Here is a 21,476-nt window from a genome sequence, read left to right on the forward strand (position 1 = left end):
GCCTCTCTGTACCCTCTCCATTCCCTCTTTCTCTCCCACTCACATGCTCTTTGACCTTGTCCCAGTACTCTTAAAAAGCCTCCTCCTTGCTTCCATGCTCTGCTTAATCACAATTTGAAGAATGGTCCAAAACAAAGCATCTCAGAGCTGCCAAGTGCTTTTATTACCCCTGTCTGCGCAATCCTGCATCTCCAAAAACAAACTGGACTGTAGGAGTCGGTTCAAGAGATTTGGGATGGGGCATCTATCCCTGTCCCCTTCTGTCTCTTTCTCTATCTTTCTCTTCCCTCTGTCACACACTCTCTCTCTCTCGCTCTCCTTTCTGTTCTGTACGATTCAGTCGATACCATTACCTACCATGTGACTAACCCTGTCCTTCTAGGTCTTGTTGTTTAATTTGCCTCAGTAGCACCTTCATGTATTCCGTATTGATTTATTTTAGTTTTTACTTCTGTTGCTGTCTTTTATTGTTGCTAACGAATATCTGAATGCATGGGATAACGTCACATGCTTGCTGACTATTTAAAAAAAATCCCTAAGAAATACAAAGTAGAAAGAAAGAAATCCAGTAGCTGCACCATACTATCCCTAAACAGCCTCTCCAAAAGCCTCTCTTTGTGTAAACGCTTAAAAAGGAAATTGGCAGCATACAAGGTGCTTTTACATTTTTTTCAGATAAACCTATTCTGACTTTGTGAACAGACAGTAAATTTCAGGTGAAAATGCTTTTGAGGGAGATGTAACGCAATGCTAGCTACAGATGTGTGCTCACTCGTAACAGGCCAGATGTGTAACACATGAATGTAGCTGTGTTTTTGCTCAACAAAGTTGAGTCGGTATGGATTCAAACAAATAAACCTTATGAATGAATAAGCAAGAGAACATAGCAAGAAATAAACAATGCACTTTAAGATATTTAGGCTACATACATGTTCTGCTAAATTTGAAGCTGAAGTTAAGGTGCTCTGAGGTGGTAGCCATGGCAATGTACTCAAGTTTGCGTTTTCCAGTTGCAGAGTAACGGCATAGCTTTGTTATTTGAAAACGCACTTCTCTCCTTCGCTAGGTGCACCTCGCTACGCAATATAAGAGACAATGAGGAGAAAGACTCTGCCTTCAGGGGAATCTGCACCATGATCACGGTCAACCCTGGAGGTGTGGTGCAGGTGAGATGCGTTTATATTCTACTTTAAGGATCAAGGACGTTTGGAGCCATTTGGTTTAAATTGGGCAATCACGCTGTTTCCTAAACATTACAAATGAAGACATTACGACTGGGAGAGGGTTGTAAGAAAATGCCTCTCTCAAGAGAGCACACTATTAGCCTATTTGTAGTAGCAGAAGTTTTGTCATTAACAATGGATATTTTATCTGTTGAATAAATCATTCCCAACCAAGCAAATACTACTTCTGAGCTGCTTTGATTAGGGCTGCACAATACTGGAAAAAAATTACATTGCAATATATCTCTATATTTCTCTGTAGTATACAGCTCCGGGAAAAATATTAGAGACCACCCTACATAATCAGTTTCTCTGGTTTTACTATTAATAGGCAATGTGTTTAGGGAAATTAACTGCTCAAAAACAACTGCTCAAAAAAAGCAAAAAAAAAATTTTTTTTTAAATAATTATAATGCAAAGAAGTTATTATTGAAATTTAAACAACACAATACTAATTTTTTAACTTTTGAGCATTCAAAAATCATCACGGTAAAATAACCTTGACTGCCAATCACAGCTTTCATGTCTTGGCAGGCTCTCCACTAGTCTTTAACATTGCTGTTGGGTGACTTTATTTGATTCATGGTCTGCAAATTCAGGGAACTCAGCTTTGTTTGATGAAATGAATGAATAAAATGGCTGCCAAAATATTGCAATATACAGCTCCCCCAGAGCTGTATATTGCGATATTAAGAAATATGGGAATTTTCACCAGATTTCATTCGAAGTCTGTAATCCCACGTGTCATGATATCAATAATGCACTCTGTGTATCCAAGATTGGAGTAAAATAAATGATATTGAGGAAGATATAATCTGTCCCAAAAAAAATGTTTTGTTTAAGCAGCAAAAAAAGTTGTAGCATGACCTGTTCATGACATCACATGTCCCGGGGTGTGGCTATTGCGCATTTTCATGAGTTTAATGTACAACAGTTTTACAGCTCAGACCCCTCCTGACAAACACTGAATTGTGGCTTGTAATATTTGAATTTATAATTTCATCTTTTAACAGCTCTAATTTGCTGAGCTATGATAGAAAACCATTAAAATTGCTTAATTGAATTACCTATCTTTTTATACTTTTTTTTATATACGTTAGGCTCATTCTATGAAGTTGTTCGACACTCGCACAGGGTCATTAAGTACATGTTTGTTGGCTATCGACTGTAGTCTTTGCAGTGTAACAGTCAGCTGAAGGAAAAACAGCAAGAAAATCTATAAAATTGTCTCTTGACTTGTTTTTAGGACTTTATATTTTTCTGTGATGCTGTTGCATCCTGGGTGAACCCTAAAGATGATCTACGAGACATGTTCTATAAGGTAACCTTTGCACTACAAATTATAAAATGTCAACTATAAAGAAAATCAAGGCCCTACAGTGAGATGAAAATAGAATTGGCACTAAGATTGATTAGATGTTTTTTTAATTCAACTTTATCTATCAAAAATATTCACTTCTAAATATGATTGTTGTATTGTTTTGCAGTGTTTCATTTATCAGTGGAACTATTTTGTAAGTGTGTGGGTTGGATGTTTATTTATGTATGCTTTCTGTTAGATCTTACATGGGTTTAAGAACCAGGTTGGAGAAGAGAATTGGAGGCGTTTCTCAGACCAGTTCCCCCTTCCTCTTAAGGAGCGACTTGCAGCCTTCTACGGAGTTTAACCACTCCTAGAGAAACTGGCCCGTTGTAAGTGGTACTGAAAAAGTGTGCAAGAATGTCCCACTTTCAGTAGGCATTTTACTGAATTCCAAGTCCAGGTTAAAATAATTACGTTAAATTACGTAATTAATTAACTTCACTAAACTTCAAAGTAGGGATGGGCGATATGGTAAAAAATATTATGGCATGATATTCGAAAAGACAGATTAACAATACACTGTTTATTGCAATATTTTGACATGCAGACAAAATGCATTAGTAGTGGCAGATTCTTAAAAATAATCTCCCATACTAAGTACAGTCATTACAGTCTGCACTTCATCTAATCAAATACCACTAATCAGTCTATGATAAAATGTACAGTTGGTCCGTGTTCCTTAAGCGCTGGCGACATTCATGATATGCTCACTTGTATCACAATAACTACATTTATTACGTAGTATAATGTGTAATAATCTTTTTAGCATGTTGCCCAGCCCTACTTCACAGCATTTCAGATAAAACCTAATTCTGACTCTCTCTCTCTCTCTTAGGTGATCATGGGAAATAATGGGAGCCTCAAATCCCCAGGGAACATGTTGCCCTTTATGGGGGGAGGGTGGTCTGGCTGGGATGGGGTAAATGGACCCCTAAACCCCTCCAGATGGGGTGGGAGGGTGGAGTTTGCTGTGGCTCAACTCAACAAAAATACAACATCAAGAAAGAAAACCTTTAAAACGCCCAGCCAACTAAACTAGAGAGGAAAACCTTTTCAGAAACAAACTGTACTGTTAGTGCTCTTTTTTTTCTTTCTTTTGTTCATCTTAAACCTAGACAGGATATCAAGGGGATGAAGAACTTTTGTCACTGTAACAGGGCTTGACTGAATTTAGGAAAATGCCAGAAGACGATTCTGTCTGCAGAGGAAGGTGGATCAAATCCTACAATACTGGATCCAACCGTTCAGTACTGGGTCAGGTGGAAGTTAGAAGCTAGGTACAGGACTACGCATGGGATGTTACAAGGTAAAAATTCACTGCATGAAAGTGCAGTGCAGTCAGGTTTTTTATTTTTTACTTTATTAACACTGCACAGCAGTAGATGGAAAAACTGTTGAAGTCGATGCTGAAAACCATCAGAGTTTAAAGGTATGCTGTCTAAAACTTAGATTACTGCTTCATGATGTAACTGTAGAAATGTGAGGGTCCACAAACCATGTGTAACAAGTACATAAGTGCTTTTTGTTTGTGATTTTAAAAAGTGATTTGTCTTAAACCGTTCATTACTTTAAGCATGCAGAAGGGGAAGGTGAAGGAGAAGGACATATAATGAGGTACTGATCACAGCACAGTGACTTGCTGCATTCGAGTAGCGCTTTCAAGTTCATTTCCCCTGTGCAAAGGTATCAGACTCCTCTCCGGTTTCTTTTTTCCCCGCCATGTGACTTTATGATCATTGTCTCTGATATCAGTTATAAGGTTTGTCCCGGACTGATCGATCAACCCAGAACCCGAGAATTGTTCTCCGTTTGGCGTTTTATCAGTGTCTACTCGTTTTGGCTTACTTTACCAAAAGCATGATTTCGCAAATGCTTGTATTGACATTTTTGACTGACTAGAATAAGATGGGTACTTAAGTGTTTGATTCATGCATGTTGGTGGCCCTGTAAGCAATTTCCGTTGCTACTACCCCCCCGATTCCCTCTTACTTGACGAATTACTGCAGTGTCATCAATATTTTTGCTTCGTTGGCTCAATTTTTTTTTAGTTTCTCTCCCATTTGAAGTAGACAAGAAAACTTAAAGTTGTTCTGTATTTAAAAAAAAAACAAAACAAAAAAAAAAAACACTCTTTGTCCGTGTTTCTTGCATACAATGTTGCAAGTCTTAAAATTGCCTGAATGTATCCCGAGGCATTAAGAAGGCATTTGGGAAATTAAGACTAGAGCAGAAGTCTTTAACTCTAGACCTTGAATCCAGTTTCTGGTCCTAAACTTTGCCATCACCAGCCCTTATCAGACGTGCGCCGTAACCCAGAACTTATCCGGATGTTACCCAGAGGAGCTGCATGTGTCCGAATCAGTTGTACCGGACATTACCTGGGCTTTATCCTGCCAGCCCCGTAATACAAAGTCTGGGAAATGTCAGAGTGAGCCCATGTGTAAACAGAGCAGGTCATTCTCCGGAGAATTCCCAGTGGACGTATTGGTGACCTTTCTTGTGTGACTGTTGCGAAACCACAAATCTATGCTATTCCTGCAGTGTACTTTTTGCGTCCCGCTGTGTAGTTCCCTCTCATGCGCTACACAAGCGCCACTCCTTGCCTAAAGGGGCGCAGAACATTTTCTGTAGTGAGAACACGTCTGACACGGAAAATCCTCAGCTGTTCATATGTGAAAACAGCTACTGTTAGGCAACTGTTGAAGTGACTGATTGGGTATCTAGTGTCATACCTAACTCAAGGAATTAAACCTGGATTCAAGGCCCAGATTGAGGGACATCTAGGCTATGGTATCTGAAGATCATTTCAGACAGAGAAATGAATTTAATAGCTCTGCAGGTCAGAGCAGTACTTCTTATTTTGGCAATCTTCAGCTCTTGGCAGTCTGTGTACTGCAAGAATGCTTTACGTTTAGTATTCACTACTAAAAGATCTTTCTACAAACCAAACATTTTTTGTTAAAAATCTGAGCAATGGCTATGTCCGGTTCAGTTAACTAAGTACAGTAGGAATAGGTGTTGTAGAAACACAAACTTTAAAAGATCTGTGTATCTTCAGTAGGTTTTCCGAAAATCATGTTTAAAATCGCTAATGAAGGTGACCTGTTTTATGTGCCATCTAAAAACACCATGGGATATTATCAGGCTTTTTTTGACTTTTGTGATTTAATAGATGATGTTTGTTCGATAGGAGTGTTTAAGATTGTTAAGAGTCTGTCTGTCACATTCCAGCTGTTTCAACCTGTTAAAGCGCCTGAAAGGCTTGGCTTTATTCAGTGCTAGTGCTTCTATCACACTGAAAAACGACAATGTTGAAAAACTGAATGCTGTTAGTGTATTGTCTTAAATATATGAACGCTGCTATGTGATGTTTTCTACTTGAATATTTTATGTTGTAGAATCCTCAGGAGGCATGTTTACCATTTGTATTTTGTTTCAGTTTTGTTTTATTGTTTTTAATAATTGTTTTGTTTGTTTGTTTTTTTACAGCCCATTCCCCCTTAGTGAGTAACACTGCAAACTGCTCTCATTGATTATATATAACGAAATTTCTACCAGCTTGGTTTCGCAATGGCTCATAGATCAGTGGAGATCGTCATAAGATGGTAAATTGAGTATCATTGTAAACACTCCATCTATCAGCTGAGCTTCTCAACACTGCAGTACAAAACCAGGCGCTGACTAATTTCCCAATATTTGCCAATTAAAGGTTTTACACATTTTTTGGGGGGGGGGGGGTTAAAAAACAAGGATATTGCAGACGTTTACAAAAAGCAAATGTGTGTTTTGAAGCTTTGTCCACTTTAACATTAAGCAATTCAGAGCTGTTTTTAGTGAAATAACAGGGTGGGAGAGAAACTGGCACGTTAGTATGTGAATAGTAGCAACTTATGCTAATGAAATTTAAGTGCAGTATTTACTGTGATGCCTTGAAATTAGACTTGATACCTTTGGGGGAATCCGTAATGCTAGGAGACTGCTTAATCGGAGATTGCACAATATTAAATACTTACAATATTATTTTTTTGTTTTGTTTTTATAAGTACTATTTAAAATTTGTCACTTTAGCACTGCACCATCTACTGTATTACGCTCTGTTAGGAGAGATGAATAGTTAATAACCATGTTAATTCTTTTTGCTCATTAGCTCGCATTGCTCTTATAGGAGAACCTTTTTTGTTTTTTGTTTTTTTATTTGGCAAGCTGCTCAATTTCAGAGATGGAAATATTGAAGGTAATAATTTTTTGGGGGCCACCAAATATTTTGGATCATGCAAATAATCTATATTGTAGTAATTTTGTAATGACGTTTGTATGACCTTGTGATGGATGTGAGTTTGTATCACTGCTTGGATCTGTACATTGTTGAAAATAAACCGTTTTCATAAACTGTTACTCTCGTTTCCTTCTTGTTTAGTGTCCTATAAATGTTACTGCACATTAGCAATTCATTTTGCATTAGGGATCAGTAGTAACCTGTTTTTTTTTTTGTTTTTTTTTATTTAAAGAAACATGCAATTTTATTGATTTATTATTTGGATTATAAACACAAATTTAACTAGCAGCTCCTTTGAGATAAATTTAGAAATAAACATTTCATGGATTATTTCCTGGGCGTTTAGAGCATGCATATATATGAATATGTTTTGAGAGGAAAAAACCATTGTGATGTTGTGATTAACATGAATCTATTAAAGAATGTGAAATTGCAGACAATATTAAAGAAAGACCTTTATGAAGGCAAATATTTACCTTGCTTAAATATGCCCGGCCCTGGCATATTGCTTCTTAAGTGATGATCCTGTAAGGTCACTTAACGTGCAAGTATGTGCACAAGGTGAAAGAGGATGTATGCTGTGTATGCGAGTGTGGGCCAGCCAGCAACAAGAAGTGAGCTGAAACCACAGCGGCTATCAACATCTAAAGCAGAGCACACAAATAGGCCTGAGGGTATACGTGCTGTCTCGCCAGCTTCTCCATTCTAGACTTAGTCTGATCCACGCAGAGTTTGTCTAATGCGCCAATAATAACACTTATTTACATTTACGGCATTTAGTAGCATCTAGATGGTCTTTTTAGCACTAAACCAACTACTGATTTATGTTAGGAAATCAAGGTTGTGTTATAACAATGCAACAGTTGTACTATAACCCTGTAACTCCTCTGTGCACATTATCACACAGTAAATCTCAACAGAGAGATCCTTAATAAGAAACAACACCTTTTACAATCATAAGATAAAATAAATTTAAAAATAAATTCTTAATGATGTTACAAGATGAAAAACTCTTATTGCCTCGAAGCAAATCAAAATAAAAAAATGATAAGATAACGGAAATTCAAAAGTAAGAAAATCTTTTTTTACTGTGTCATCAAATTAAGATTTTTTCTTTGTTTACAACTCCCTGTCCTACGAAAAGAACAAAAAAAGGTTTGTCATAAAAGTCCTTTAGGAGAAACAACACTAAAGGGGACGTCTATTTTTGATGTCATAAGATAAAGTGAATGAAAAAGAAAGACAATCCTTCATGATGTCATAACGTAGTAAATAAAAAAAACGTATGTTGTCATAAAACATGATGTCATGAAGGAGCAGAGCTGGCACGTGGGTGAACTATTGCATCATCGCTGCTGTGAGGTCACGGCTGTTTAAATGAGAAGAGCAGTGTCTCGCGTGTCTGTGGTACTTTTCGGACTCGCCGCTGGTGTCGCTGTTTCTCCTTCGGTAATCGACCACACCGACCAGTGAGAGCTGCTCACTGACGGACTCGGGAGAGCAGACGAGTGAAGTCCGCCGGTGGAGGAGGAGCCGTGGGATCAGAAGGAGGAAAAAAAGCGAGCAGACGCGAAAGGGGGAGAGAAAAAAAGAGAAAAAGCCGTAGACATAACAAAACTGGGGGGAGGACGGCGGATTGAGTGCGTCAGTTGTATCTAAAATCCAATTAAAGTCAAAGAGAAGATCGGCTGTAACGAGAAGGGAGAAAACCAAGATGATAACGCCTTATTTCCTGGAAAATTTCTGGGTAAGGTGGTTGTTTTTCATTCGCTGTTTGCTGTGTTTTGGTTCACCGGGTCGAAGGGCAGTTGTTCGCGCGTCGGTAGCTTAAGAGAGGCCAGGGGTGTGTGTTTGGTAGTCAGTCAGTGTGTGTGTGTGTGTGTGCGTGCTGCCGCCTTCTCGGTTCGTCTTGCAGAAAGCTTACCGGTGAAACATGGTCGGGGGGGGAAACGCGGTGAAACTGTTGCCCCATTCCCCCTGCTGCTCATGTCGGCCAGCGGCCGCTCCGCTAGCCCGGGGATTGGGCCTCGGAGAACTAACGACCAACACCAGCAGCCAACTGGAATCCACCTCCGCGCAATCTGATTGGCGGTCGGCGAACGTCCTGGAATGTTGACGGTGCTGTTCTGGAAGCTGATTGGATGTGACCGTTGTCATTCACGTGTCGTGGGTTTTCTTGGTCATTTTCTTCCGTAATAAAGTTCGTGTGAGAGACCAGAAATTATTGTAACGTTAATGAAGCAGTCAGGAATGAGCGAGAAATCACTCCAGTTAAAACAACACATAAAAACGTCTCATTTTTAAAAACGACATTTTACAGACCAATTTCAGATTTTGGGTGACTCGTATGGGTCGTCCCTGTCACATATCACCGGGCCTCAGCTCCCTGAACTCCAGATGTCCAGATGTTTATAGCTAGCTCCTGTTGTGGTACGTAGACATTAGTAGATATCGCCAAAAAACAAACCCTGCATGCCCATTTTTAATGTTTTCCTTTTTTGAAGCTGACAGTTGTTCTTTGTGTCCAGTTTTAATGATAAGGTAATGATTTGGACCATTAGACCATCCATGAGTGGACCATTGGAAGTGCTCCAGGATCACTTGGACTGACACCTCTTTCCATTAAAAGAAGAACCCCTCAACCAGAGCAAGGTCCTGCTGAGGTCCTCCCACTGTTTCTACACACATCATCAGCATTATTTCCCCTTTCCACTCTCTAGGGAAATGATTTCGTAAGCGCCTTGTTTGCCAGAGCTCGATATTGTCACGGTTGGAAGAAAGTAGCCTTGTGGTGGTGGTGTTTTTTCACAGCTGTCTGACAGGTTCTGACTGCTTATTGGAAGTGGTGGCCGGCTGCATCAGCGGCTCCAGTCAGCTGGACAGTGCTGTGCGTGCACTTGCAGTGCAGTTGCATGTTTCATACTAGGTGCTGGTGTTTGTGTTAGTGCAGCAGATGTTGGCCATGTGTTTGAGGAAGTGATGTGCATTAGTGAGCTTCGTGGCTCTAGCTGTCAGTCTAACAGTCTCTTACCAGTTGCTGGATATTTTGTTGTGTATTCAGATCACTGTAGCAGTGCAGATGTGTAGCCAGATCCCAGGGTAGTGAGTACATACGTAAACAAGGCTGGATAAGGACAGGAAAAAATGCTTTTTTGCAGAAATAGAGGAGAACATTCGTGGTGTTTTGGGGAAGCGATGAATGAGGAGGTCGAGTCAAGTCTATGTAAAGGTGAATTACACATAATGGGCAGAAAGGACGTGTTCTAGAGAAGCTGATGGAAAACAGGGGTTGCGATGTCTACAGTGCAAATGAAACCATTTGCCCTACTGTCTAAAATGACTGGTGAACTTTTATGACCTCCGATCTGTTGAGCTGGATGGTAAAACAGTGGTAAATTACTAGCACTGTGTATGCACCACTGCCATGAATGTAATTAATTAAGTGTAATGAATTATAGATCAGAACCTTGTATTATACTAGTGTTATACCGTACTAGTATTGGTGCTGATACTGGCAATAGAGAGCACCGATACCATTTTACCATTTTTTGTTTGCATGCTTTATTATGAAACCAAACATTTCATAATAATTTAAAGCTAAGCAAGACTACTTTCATTTGCTTCTGCATTGTGCCAATGGTTAATTTTTTCTAGCTGAAACTTTTCAAATGCGCAGTTACTCGACCAGTAAATGCTATTCTTTCAAGCTTATTGTATCTTATTTGGGATAAGATAGAAAAAAGTACAACCAATAAAAAGATGAATGCTATAAATATCAGGATTTATTGACATCTATCAAGTATTTAAGTCAGAGCTGGTATCGGTTTCGGCACTCGGTATCGGCAGATACTTGAATATTTGGTATCGGAAAAGAAAAATTGGTATCTGTGCATCCCTAATACAATCCCCTTGTACAACAACGGCTGCAAATGTTTAACCAGTCTTTTGTCATGTGTCACTGCTAATTTTGCCCATCATGATAAATATATAAATATTCATCCTACAGGCAAACAAACCCTTTTGTGTGTTAAAATGTTGCCTTGCAAAACTGAGTCTATATTTAAAAACTTGGGCAAAGTGATACTCAAAGTGTGTCATTTATGTTGTGAAATTCATGCATTTTTTTTTTTTTTAAATATCTCAATATATATTGCAGAAAAAAATATTTAAATGTTAGTTTGCAGCCCTTAGTTGCACCCCTACTCTCCATGGTCAGAATGCCATGCTAGGTCTATTTCGTATAATAGCTTTCTGTGAGGAAGCGTTAAACCCCTTAGACGTTTGGTCCCTTGTGAATGACTTTTGCATCTTAGCCGTGTAACAGTGTGGAAATTTGTACCTTTTACAAATTCACCTTTAAAGGCAGTGATCAGCTGAGCATGGCCGTCTGTGTTTCCATTGTCAAACTAAGCCATAGGATTGTCTCTGTGTTTGGCGAGGCTTTTACTGATGTTTGGATCCAGTGACGGTTGAAGAGTCCAGTCAAGACTGGAAAGGACAATGAGATGGGGAAAGCCAGATATGTGGGGTTTGGAGAGCATGGGGTAATCGTCCTCAATCAGCTCTTTGTGTGGAAAGACTCAGTAGGACAGCGGCGGCTAGGATCAGCTGTGTGCTTGTAATGCAGGACACACACATGAATACGCACACGAGTTCGGTCTTCCCGCTCTTTCACACACACTCGCTTTAATTCTCCCTTTTGGTGGCTTTCACAACTGTGTTTTTTTGTAGGTAGGAAATCACTGAAAGGTTTCCTCATAAGCCATGTATCTAAACACGTACTGCAATATCAAATATCACTTCAGAATAGTACATCTCCAAAAGTGTCACTACTATTTTGTTCATACTGTTACTATACTATTACTACAGTAATATCTTAATTTGACTGTGTCTGTGTCAAACAACGTCGTGCCCAATCTTCATTTGTGTTTATAATTTTTCTCATTTACCTCTTCTTCTAACCGATCTGGAAGACCAAGTACCCAATCCTCTTTCATGTGAACCCCCATAACTAGCATGTCTTCTCCGACACAAGTCAGCCACTGCCTCTCTGTGAACTGCCGTTGATGCAGCATTGAGAGCATTGCTAGGTAAGAAGGCACAGCTCCCCAGCGGATACAACAGGAGTGATGTGGGCAGGATAGGGCAATCAACCCACCCCTGAGAGAGCAAGGCCAGTTGTGCACTGTCGGACTCTGGCTGATGATAGCAAGCAGCATGACCCGGGATTCGAACCAGCAATCCTCGGGTCATAGTGGCAGCATCTTTGTCTACTGGACCACTCTGAGCCCATTTCTTCATTTTTGACACTATCTAAGGCTTGATCTCCTCATTACAAATTCATTAATTGTGAATTGTGAACATTTTGAAAGCTTTTTGAGTATTAGCTAGACCAATAGTTTCCAATCCTGGTCCTGGAGAACCGCCTACTCTGCACATTTTTTACTGTTGAAGCATTCCACTTAGCGGACAAACTGGATATTCATGGGACATGCTCACTTTGCTACTGCGCTGTAAGCTCAGTGAAAAGGGTTTGAGACACGCTTGATCTGAGAGAAGGAAGGCTGGTCTACCAAATGAGTATAACATGGCGAGCAAGTTTGGCTAAATTTCTGTAAAATGGAAGGGAACTGCTAAACTGACCTGCAAGTGCCAAACAACAAAGCTCCACCCAGTACATTTATCTAACACACACAGCTGTCCTTGGTTTTCTCTTTAGGATTAATACACTTCAGAACTTGTTGGTGGACAAACAGAACAAAGCTGTTGGAGAACAGGTCCAGGAACCCCTTTTTCTGTTAGTTTTTCAGAAGGACATCATCTATGCTGCTGTCCACTTGGACTTTGCAGTGGACTGTAGTGCTCATCAGGACAGTATGGCCAGGGTTTGAAGAGCAAGGCCAATTGTGCTCTCTCGGTAGCTGATGGCTAGCAGTATGACCGGGATTCGAACCAGCGATCCTCTGATTCTAGTGACAGCGCCTTAGTTTGCTGGTAGTTGAAGAGCTTGTCTGTTGGTCTGTTGGATATTAGCTTCTTAAAGAAACTGTCTGAAAAATCTGTGTTCAAGTGTGTTTATCATTTTCTCTCATTGGAGCTTGAATTTGCTTAGTCAGGAGCAGTGTTGACAGGAATGACAGGGTGTGTGTGTGTGTATGTGTATTTTGTAGGGGTGTAACAATACACTCAGCGCATGATTAGATATGGGTCGTGACCCTGGGATCACTTGACACTTGACATTTTGACAATTTTTGACTAATTTGAGAAGAAGAAAAGTGAGGCCATGTCCATGTTGCTGTATAATGTACTAATGAGGCTAGAGCTGGGAGGTGGGGTGTGTGTGCTGGAGAGGGTTGTTGATCGGTGCTTGTTGTGTACATACTTCTATATTTAACCAGTGCAGTTGCACCGGATATCATACATGCATTTAGGGGTGCATTGATACCACTTTTTATCACTTACGATACCAATACCTGATCCTCAAGTGACGTCTGAAACCAGTACTGCTTCTGATACCAACTCTAATCTATGAACTGCTTAACATAAGAATAGGTGCCTGTATATGCTGACACCTACACATGGGCGGCCCTTTACAGCTATAAACAGCCCTGCTCTTTTGGGAAGACTTTTGAAGCGTACCTGTGGGAAGTTTTACCCATTCAGCAAGAAGAGCATTTGTGAGGTCAGACACATGTAGTACAATCTCCGTTGTAGTTCATCCAATAATACGACTCGCTCAACGACCCATTCTTTCATTAATGCGTGTAAAGGCCGACTGCATGGCTAGGTGCTTGATTTTATACACCTGTGGCAATGAGACTGAGCGAACCACCTGATATCAGTGATTAAGAAGTGTGTCCCAATACTTCATCCATATGCATCATTTATTAAATTTTTTTGATAAAGGCAGTGAACAAAAATGAATACAAATATTGGGACACCTACACACCGACACACTACAGCTGCCTACAGATTGAGACCTCCCATTCTAAATCCATAGGCATTAATATGGAGTAAATATGGGCATCCCTTTGCAGCTCTAACTGCTTCTGCTCTTCTGGGAAGGCTTTTCTGTCTTTCACTAATGTGTGTAAAGGCAGACTGCATGGCTAAGTGCTAGGGATGCACCGATCCGATATTAGGATTGGATATCAGTCCCGATATTAATAACATTAGCTGGATTGGGCAATCGATAATTAGGCCGATCCGTGGAACCGATCCTTTCACATTAATTTGTTTGGTGTGAGACTGCACTAAATGTGCAAATAAATAAATGACAAATGGCAATTTAGTAGATTTATATCTGTGTTAATTTATTATATTATATAAAGTAATGTGTAAGTCAATCTTGATGCCTTAAGTCTCTCCCACATACCATGGTGAGGTATACGGTTTATTAATTCAGCAATGGTGTCGGAGTGGATCGGGTATCGACCGATATGCAAAGTTTATGTATTGGTATCAGAACTGAAAAAGCTGGATCGGCGCATCTCTACTAAGTGATTGATTTCATACATCTGTGGCAAAGAGACTGCGTGAACCACCTGAACTTAGTGATTAGTGAGGTGTGTCCCAATACTTTTGTCCATTTGATTGTATATGCTTAAAATACATACTTACTCAGCCAATAAACATTGCAAGCATATACACTATATGGACAAAAGTATTGGGACACTCTTCTTAATCACTGAATTCAGGTGCTTCGCTCATTCTTATTGCCAGTACTGCCGTTATGGATTTGGAAGCAGGCGTTTTTGCTACTGCTTGTCTCAAGAGTCAAGCAGATACTGATATTTTACTTAAGTGCCAGTATCGGCATGCTTAGCTCTACAGTGACTGTATTGGTATGACATTTACTTATTTGGTGAGCTCCTCAGTTCAGCAAACAGCCCCGTCTGTGTTTTTGTGCCTGTAGATTTACACTGATAGAAACTGGAGTGTCTTACAAAGCTGTTCATGTAGGATGGAAAATGCTGATTAGTCAAAACTGCTAAGTGTTTATGTTGCATAGGCTTGCCATGACCTAGGTTTGCAAGACTCATCACGTCCACGTGGGTCTGTCTTCCTTTCTTCTTCTCACTTGCACTGACACACTACACTCCCATACCTGGATCACGCTACAGAGATGAGTGAGAGTGTCTCTATAATGTGACCTGCCTTGTTCTCACCACAACAAAAGAACGCATTTAGGAAACCTTATTTCCTCATTCCCCACAGACAAAGGCATGACAACACTGCACCGCAAGCCATTTCCTGCTGTGCTGAAGGCTGTCACCTTCTGCGAGTGTCTCCGTTTCTCTTGTATGTCCTGGTTGGGCCTTCAGCTGGTAGCTGATGTAAATGGTAAAAAGATTCGCACAGGATAAGAAATCTCTGCATAAATGACTGAGATGGGAGTGTCTACCTGATTTGCTCGTTTTTCTTGCACTGCCATCACTTCCAATAAATTGTGCTGATAACCAGTCAGATAACCACTTATAGTAGTAATGACTATTTTGTTTATTAGCGTTTAGAAAATTAGCAGCTACATGTTCATATTGCGTATGTAGGCTATAGGCTACTCTACACAGAAGAAGCGCACCTATGAGAAGGGGTGTTTGAGGTTTTTGAGGAATTTGTGGTCCACGCCTCCTCAAGCGTCTCTATGCTTGAGAGAAAAAAACCTTGGAAAAACTCATTTTCCACAGGATATTACGGAATATTTACCCCAGATGCCGATTCTCATCTGAGTTTGTTGTACAAAAGGGAAAAAGGAGCCATTTTCTGACGTGGGAGTGTGCAAATCACAAAAACATGGCATGACACGGCCCATTTGGATGGGACTAAAAGCACTGAGAAATTCATGTAATAATAGCATTACCCCACCTCGCCATATTAAACTAATCTCATCTGAATAGGGCTTAAGAAAGCATAAAGAGTGAGACTGGTTGAATGTGTGATTTCTATAGTGCCAGCGCCCGTTACTTGCTATAAACACACCTTCAAGAAGCATCACCTGACTTGAAATCCAATGTCTTACAATTTTAAAAAGTTGCTGATAATTGCCAATGCCAATCATCAAGTTTTGTCTTGTTGTCTTGTGTTGTTTTACAGTAAACAACAGAAATAAACATTAGGGATGTACCAATCCGATACTAGGATCGGATATCGGCCCTGTTACTAACAAAATTAGCTGGATCGGGTATTGAATAATTCGTCTGATCCAAGGGGACGATCCATTTTTACGGAACCCGATTCTCGCACTGCCAGTATTCTAGGCTTCATAACTCAGGATAAGAGTAACCTACAGACATCATACATGGATCATAGCAAACAGCAGGTGCGGTGACCTCGACCTGCCATTAACTATCAGCGAGGAATCCAGCTCGTCTTCCATATAAGCTGCTAGCTCCTCTTTAGTCTCACAGGCTTTGAATTTCAGATTGAAAGTCCTGAGCCCAGACAACACTATGCTGAGGTCTTGCACAGTTATACATTTTAGTGACCACTAAACAGAAATTGAGTTAATATATATTCATTTGTTCATTAGTTATAGTTAGTAAAATAATGAGTAAGTCAGTCCTGATGCTAAGTCTCTCCCTGATGGTCAGGTATATGGTTTATTAATTCAGCAATGGTATCGGATCGGTATCTGGTATCAGCCGATATGCTCTCTGTATCGTGATCTGTATCGGAACAGAGAAAGATGGATCGGTGCTTCTCTAATAAACATGTGAAAACCAAAGCATTTGTAATTGCAACACTGTTCTGGGAGTAGTTCACTTTCTGTGCAAGGGTAGAAGTTTTTCTGGCCGTGACTCTAGTTAGTGGGTGGAAATTGGCTGTGACAGTATTGGGTAGAAAATTGGAATACATAGTAAAATTCAATAATGCTTTAATAATGATAATAATAATTATACTAATAATACTACTACTAATAATAAAAACAGTTAAATAAAATGCTCAAGATATAAACTGTCATTTAGAGTGGCTTTATATGAAATGAAACTCAGACACTATTTACACCTGGTCACTTCATGCAGCTTGAGTCTCAGGATTATATGCAAGTGTAAACACACCCAAGACTGATTTAAACCAGATTAGGTCTGGGCGATATGGAAAAAATACTATATCATGATATTTAAACACATTTTCCTCGGTACACAAAATTGATCACAATACATGTAATATATCATAGACTTCCGTACTGAACACAGTGATTTAATTACTCTGGTTGTAATGAAACCTGCAGCTGATCAGTGTTTATTAAACACTAACAGTATCCTATTGTTATCACTATAACAAAATGTATCACAATACAATATAATATCGTCATATTGCCCAGCTCTAAACCACATACAAATCCAGTCACTCAAACCAGGAGGTGGTCTGAGACGCATTTCAGCCACGTTATAGCAGTGTAAACACCTTCGACAACCAAAACCCCTCCCAGTACAACTGAAACCAGTAATAATTGAATTTGCATATTCCATCCCACACAGCACTCCGGATTCAGTCTGACTAACTGGAGACTCATTTGACTGTCAAGTGTAAATGCATGTGGCTTAAATCTTATTAGGATGCAGCCCAGTTACTAGTTACACATAGTGACCAGGCGTTTATATTCTATAAAATGCACTTACGGTGGAAGAGGACATGCAGGGTATATGCAAAATAGTACTCAGAGAAGCCAGATGTCTTAAGATTTACTACAGTTTACCTTCATCAACACTCCAAATGCATGTGTAAATTCACTGAGCATTTTGGGTAGTGAAATAATAATAAAATGACTGTATTTACACTGTAGACGTAGACACTGCAACTCCTGACCACCTCGAATGACCAATCAGTGATTGAATTATGCAGACATTTTGGAAAATTGTCAAATATCCTTGTGAAACACTCTACTGCCCCCAAAAGGAGAGATGCCCAGCTAACGATATGCCCTCACAGTGTGAATACCCACTTCTTGTGGATGCCAACAGATGTTTTGATGAAAATCCTCCACTATAAAGAGAAATGGGGATGTATATTGGGTAGGGCTGGGCAAATATGACTATTCAGCATCATTGTGGTAAATTACATCACAGTATGTCACAATATGCTTTTCCCAGCTTATCGAGGGTATGGTCAGTACTTGGAATACTGACTAACTGCATGTTTCCTTTCAAAGGACGGTTTCATCTGGTTGATTAGATTTAGCACAGTGAAGCGTGGGAAATGTTGAATAAACAAAGACCTCTAATAGCGCCTCCTTGTGGAGCAGCTTGAGGCGAGCGAGTGAGATATTTTCAAGTGTCCCTCCACGCTCATTGAGGCCGTAGGCCGATGTCTTTGTCTTCATGGTGTTGTCAGACAGCTAGGAATCATTAACATTGGAGTCTGTTGCTTCATGGATGCTTTGGCGGCTTTCTTAACTTATTATTGCCTCTAGTTGCATAACGCAATGGAAATCTAGAGCTTAGCAATGTTCTGGGCTGTGACTGACTGGCTTTTTTCAATCTCTCCTTTTTTATTCAATGACGACCTGGTATATAGGATCAGCCTGTAGAAAATGTGAAAGGGCTCTCTTCAAAGATCCTCAGGCCAGACCAAAGACTGTACACTCGTTATGAATACATGTACATATTTAGCAATAACGGTACTTGTTTTGTACTAGACACGCAGAGAGATGGGGGACAGGTGAGCGGGTAATGCAGTTGAGACAGTTGGTTGAACAGGAGAACACTGGGGTCACAGGGGTGTCTGCCGTGGTTAGGAAGTGTTTTAAATAAATAAAGAAAACATAAATACAGTCAGTTGCTGTTCACATTTCATTACTCTCTAGCAGTTTGACCAATGGTTGATGTAGATGCAGGTACATGTAGACCAATGGTGTAGCAGCAGACACTGATGTAAAATCCTGGACGTTTGAGTCACCAGGTTGGCCTGGACGGATTGTTCTTTCTGGTTGTAAACCCAACTACGATGGGCTTGACTAGTTTACCACACAGTTATTCATCATTAATAGAATTTGGGCCAAAGTTGAGGTAAAGCTGAATTTAGGATTGACCTATAAAATCTTTTTTATTTAACTTTGTTAAATAGCTTCAGTAAGAAGTTAAGAAGTTTATTATATCAACTTTATATATACATTTATCTGCTTGAGCATTGAGTTGAGTTTAGTAAGTGATGCTGACACAATGCCTGGCCATTGAGAAGCTGTAATTGAGGCCCATTTTCATTGTTCTGGGCAAAGGTAGGGCATCTGTCTGGCAGATGTCGTGAACAGAGGCAGTCCCCTTCCTTTAAAAGGGGCTTGAGTTCAAAAGGTCATTCAAGTGTCCCTGATTTGCTGTGAATAGGAGTCTGCTGAGTTTTGACTCCTTTTCATTGTTGGTGTTCTTTTTAATCCACAATCGGCAGATGCATTCAGGAACTTGACCTCTCTGCCTAATGTTGAGCCTCTGTGTCTGATTGAGTTGGTTGATTGAACCTTGTTGATCTTAAATTTTACAGGAATCTACGACATATGCAGATTTTGCATTTACCCCACAGATTCCTTTTTCTTAAGTAATAGAATTTGGGTCGGTGTTGAGCTGAGGCCCAGTTTAAACTTAAACAGTTATTTTAGTGTTTTAGTAAGTTTAGTGTTTTAGACTAAAATAGCTTAACTATATTTGTCAACTTAACAGTTTAAAAATGCAACATGTGGTGGTTGTGATGGTGGTGGTTACTGTAGATGCCTCACCATACTTGGGAAAGCACAGAAAATATTTGATGCATAGCTCATTGTATATCGAAGCTAATTAATAATTAATGTGAATAATTTTTTGAAATTAACTTTTTTTCCATTCTTTATCAGCCCTACTGCTTATGTGAGAGTGTTTACAGTTGACCTCAGGGGGACACTAGGGGATGAAAACATTCTGATCAAAATATAAATAAATGAAAAGAAATCTAACTATATATATTTGGTGGATTTTTTTTTCTTGCTATCCTTTGCTGTCCCATTGATGTCCAAACCAGACAACCCAACAAGATCAGTTGTCTAGCCATCACAATCTGGCCCTTGTCAAAAAGGGCTTAGATTCTTATGTTTGCTTGATGTCCAAACTCTGTGTAAGCAGAACCATGACTTCTGTGTACCATTCCAAGCCTAGTAGCTTTTTTATGTTGCTAGCTTTCAACTCCAGTTGATTGTATGTACCATATTGTCATATTATACCATATGTTGTCATATATACAGCTTACATCTGCCATTTATTCATCTTCCTGTCACCACCTGCCTAATTTCAAGTAGGTGCCGCTTGTGCTGCCACAGTAGATCTGAGAATTCGAGACATTGAGCACTGAAGATGTCCTGTGGTATCTGGCACCAAGACGTTCGCAGCAGATCCTTCAAGTCCTGGAAGTTGTGAGGTGGGGCCTTCATGGATCGCGTCAAGGAGCTGTTCACAGCTGTTAACAGCTGTTCACCAGTTCATAGGTTGTCTTTTCTTGGATCACTTTGGGTAGGTACTGACCACTGCATACTAGAAAACCCCACAAGACCGGCCTAATGTTTTGGAGATGCTCTGACTCAGTCAGCCGTCTAGCCAGCACAGTTTTCTTCCTGTCAGAGTGGCTCAGATTCTAATACTTAACCATTTGTCCTGGCTTTTAACACATCACCTTTAAGAACTGACTGTTTGCTTGCTGCCTGATATATCTCCATATTAAGTTGTCAGGGTAATTGGTGGAACAGTTTGGAAGCAGTGATTGGGTTAAAACACTGAAATATTACTTTAATGGCAAATGTAGGCCATAGGCCTGATTGGTTGCCGTTACCAGAGCTAATGTAGTAAGCCACAATGAAGACAAAAGGGTCAGAAAAAAGTTACTATGCATTTAATTAGAAGTGCGTAGTGCTATTACACAATTTTTGAAGCCTCTTCAGGCATCAGCCTGCTTCTGGATTTATTCCTAGCAGATTCACACTGACCACTGACCGACTTGCTGTCTCTGACTGTGAGGGCAAAGCTATGAATTTTGCCAATTTTACAAGCCGTTTCACATTCTCTTTCTCTAGACAGGCACATGGGTTTATGAACACATATCTGATTTGTAGCAGAAAGGAATTTGGGAAGAAGAAATGAGAAGTTTGCCAGTTGAAGCATTACTGCATTTCTTTTTAGAATTAAAAACGTACTGATTTGCACTCTTATATGATGCTGATATGCAAATATTAAAACTTGATGCATTGATTCAGGTGCTGAAGACACTATGTTAGACATTACAGTTTTGGTAACTGTTTTAGTTAACTGTGATACAGTAATATATCATTACTGTTTACACAAATACCTGTTTTTCACTTCACACCTGTGCTAACAGGGATGCTATAACTAGCAAAAGTAGCTTTACTTGTCTTTGATAATCATGATTCAGTAATGTGGATTATCTTGCTATTACTAATTAGGGCACCCATTAAGTGGTTGGATATATTAGACAGCAAGTGAACAGTCAGTTCTTTAAGGTTAATGAAGATGTTGGAAGCAGAAAAAAAGGAGCACGTATGAGGATCTGAGCCACTCTGACATGGGCTCAATTGTGACGGCTAGACCATCGTGGAATGCAGTGGTTGATACCCACAAAGAGTGGTCCAAGGTGTCAGTCG

The 21,476-nt window shown here is 39.8% G+C and overlaps 2 protein-coding genes across 7 annotated transcripts in view; both read left to right on the forward strand.

The window, feature by feature from the left end:
* Positions 1 to 6,981, forward strand: part of tnpo1 (transportin 1) — a 28,598-nt gene extending 21,617 nt beyond the window's left edge. The window contains exons 21-24 of one of the 2 annotated variants that reach the window (XM_072673856.1): positions 1,067 to 1,166; positions 2,470 to 2,544; positions 2,783 to 2,915; positions 3,422 to 6,981. In XM_072673856.1, coding sequence (XP_072529957.1) covers positions 1,067 to 1,166; positions 2,470 to 2,544; positions 2,783 to 2,890 — 283 coding nt within the window. In that variant the 3' untranslated portion in view covers positions 2,891 to 2,915; positions 3,422 to 6,981. Of the gene's footprint in view, positions 1 to 1,066; positions 1,167 to 2,469; positions 2,545 to 2,782; positions 2,916 to 3,421 lie in introns of those variants that run through there. The other variant, XM_072673864.1, reaches the window with a different exon arrangement.
* Positions 6,982 to 8,324: 1,343 nt separating this feature from the next.
* fcho2 (FCH and mu domain containing endocytic adaptor 2) overlaps positions 8,325 to 21,476 on the forward strand; it is an 84,086-nt gene continuing 70,934 nt past the window's right edge. For all 5 annotated transcript variants that reach the window (XM_072673902.1, XM_072673918.1, XM_072673926.1 and 2 more), the window contains exon 1: positions 8,325 to 8,609. In XM_072673902.1, coding sequence (XP_072530003.1) covers positions 8,577 to 8,609 — 33 coding nt within the window. In that variant the 5' untranslated portion in view covers positions 8,325 to 8,576. The remainder of the gene's footprint in view (positions 8,610 to 21,476) is intronic.

This window comes from Salminus brasiliensis, chromosome 1 (assembly GCF_030463535.1).
Source record: "Salminus brasiliensis chromosome 1, fSalBra1.hap2, whole genome shotgun sequence".
NCBI lineage: Eukaryota > Metazoa > Chordata > Actinopteri > Characiformes > Bryconidae > Salminus > Salminus brasiliensis.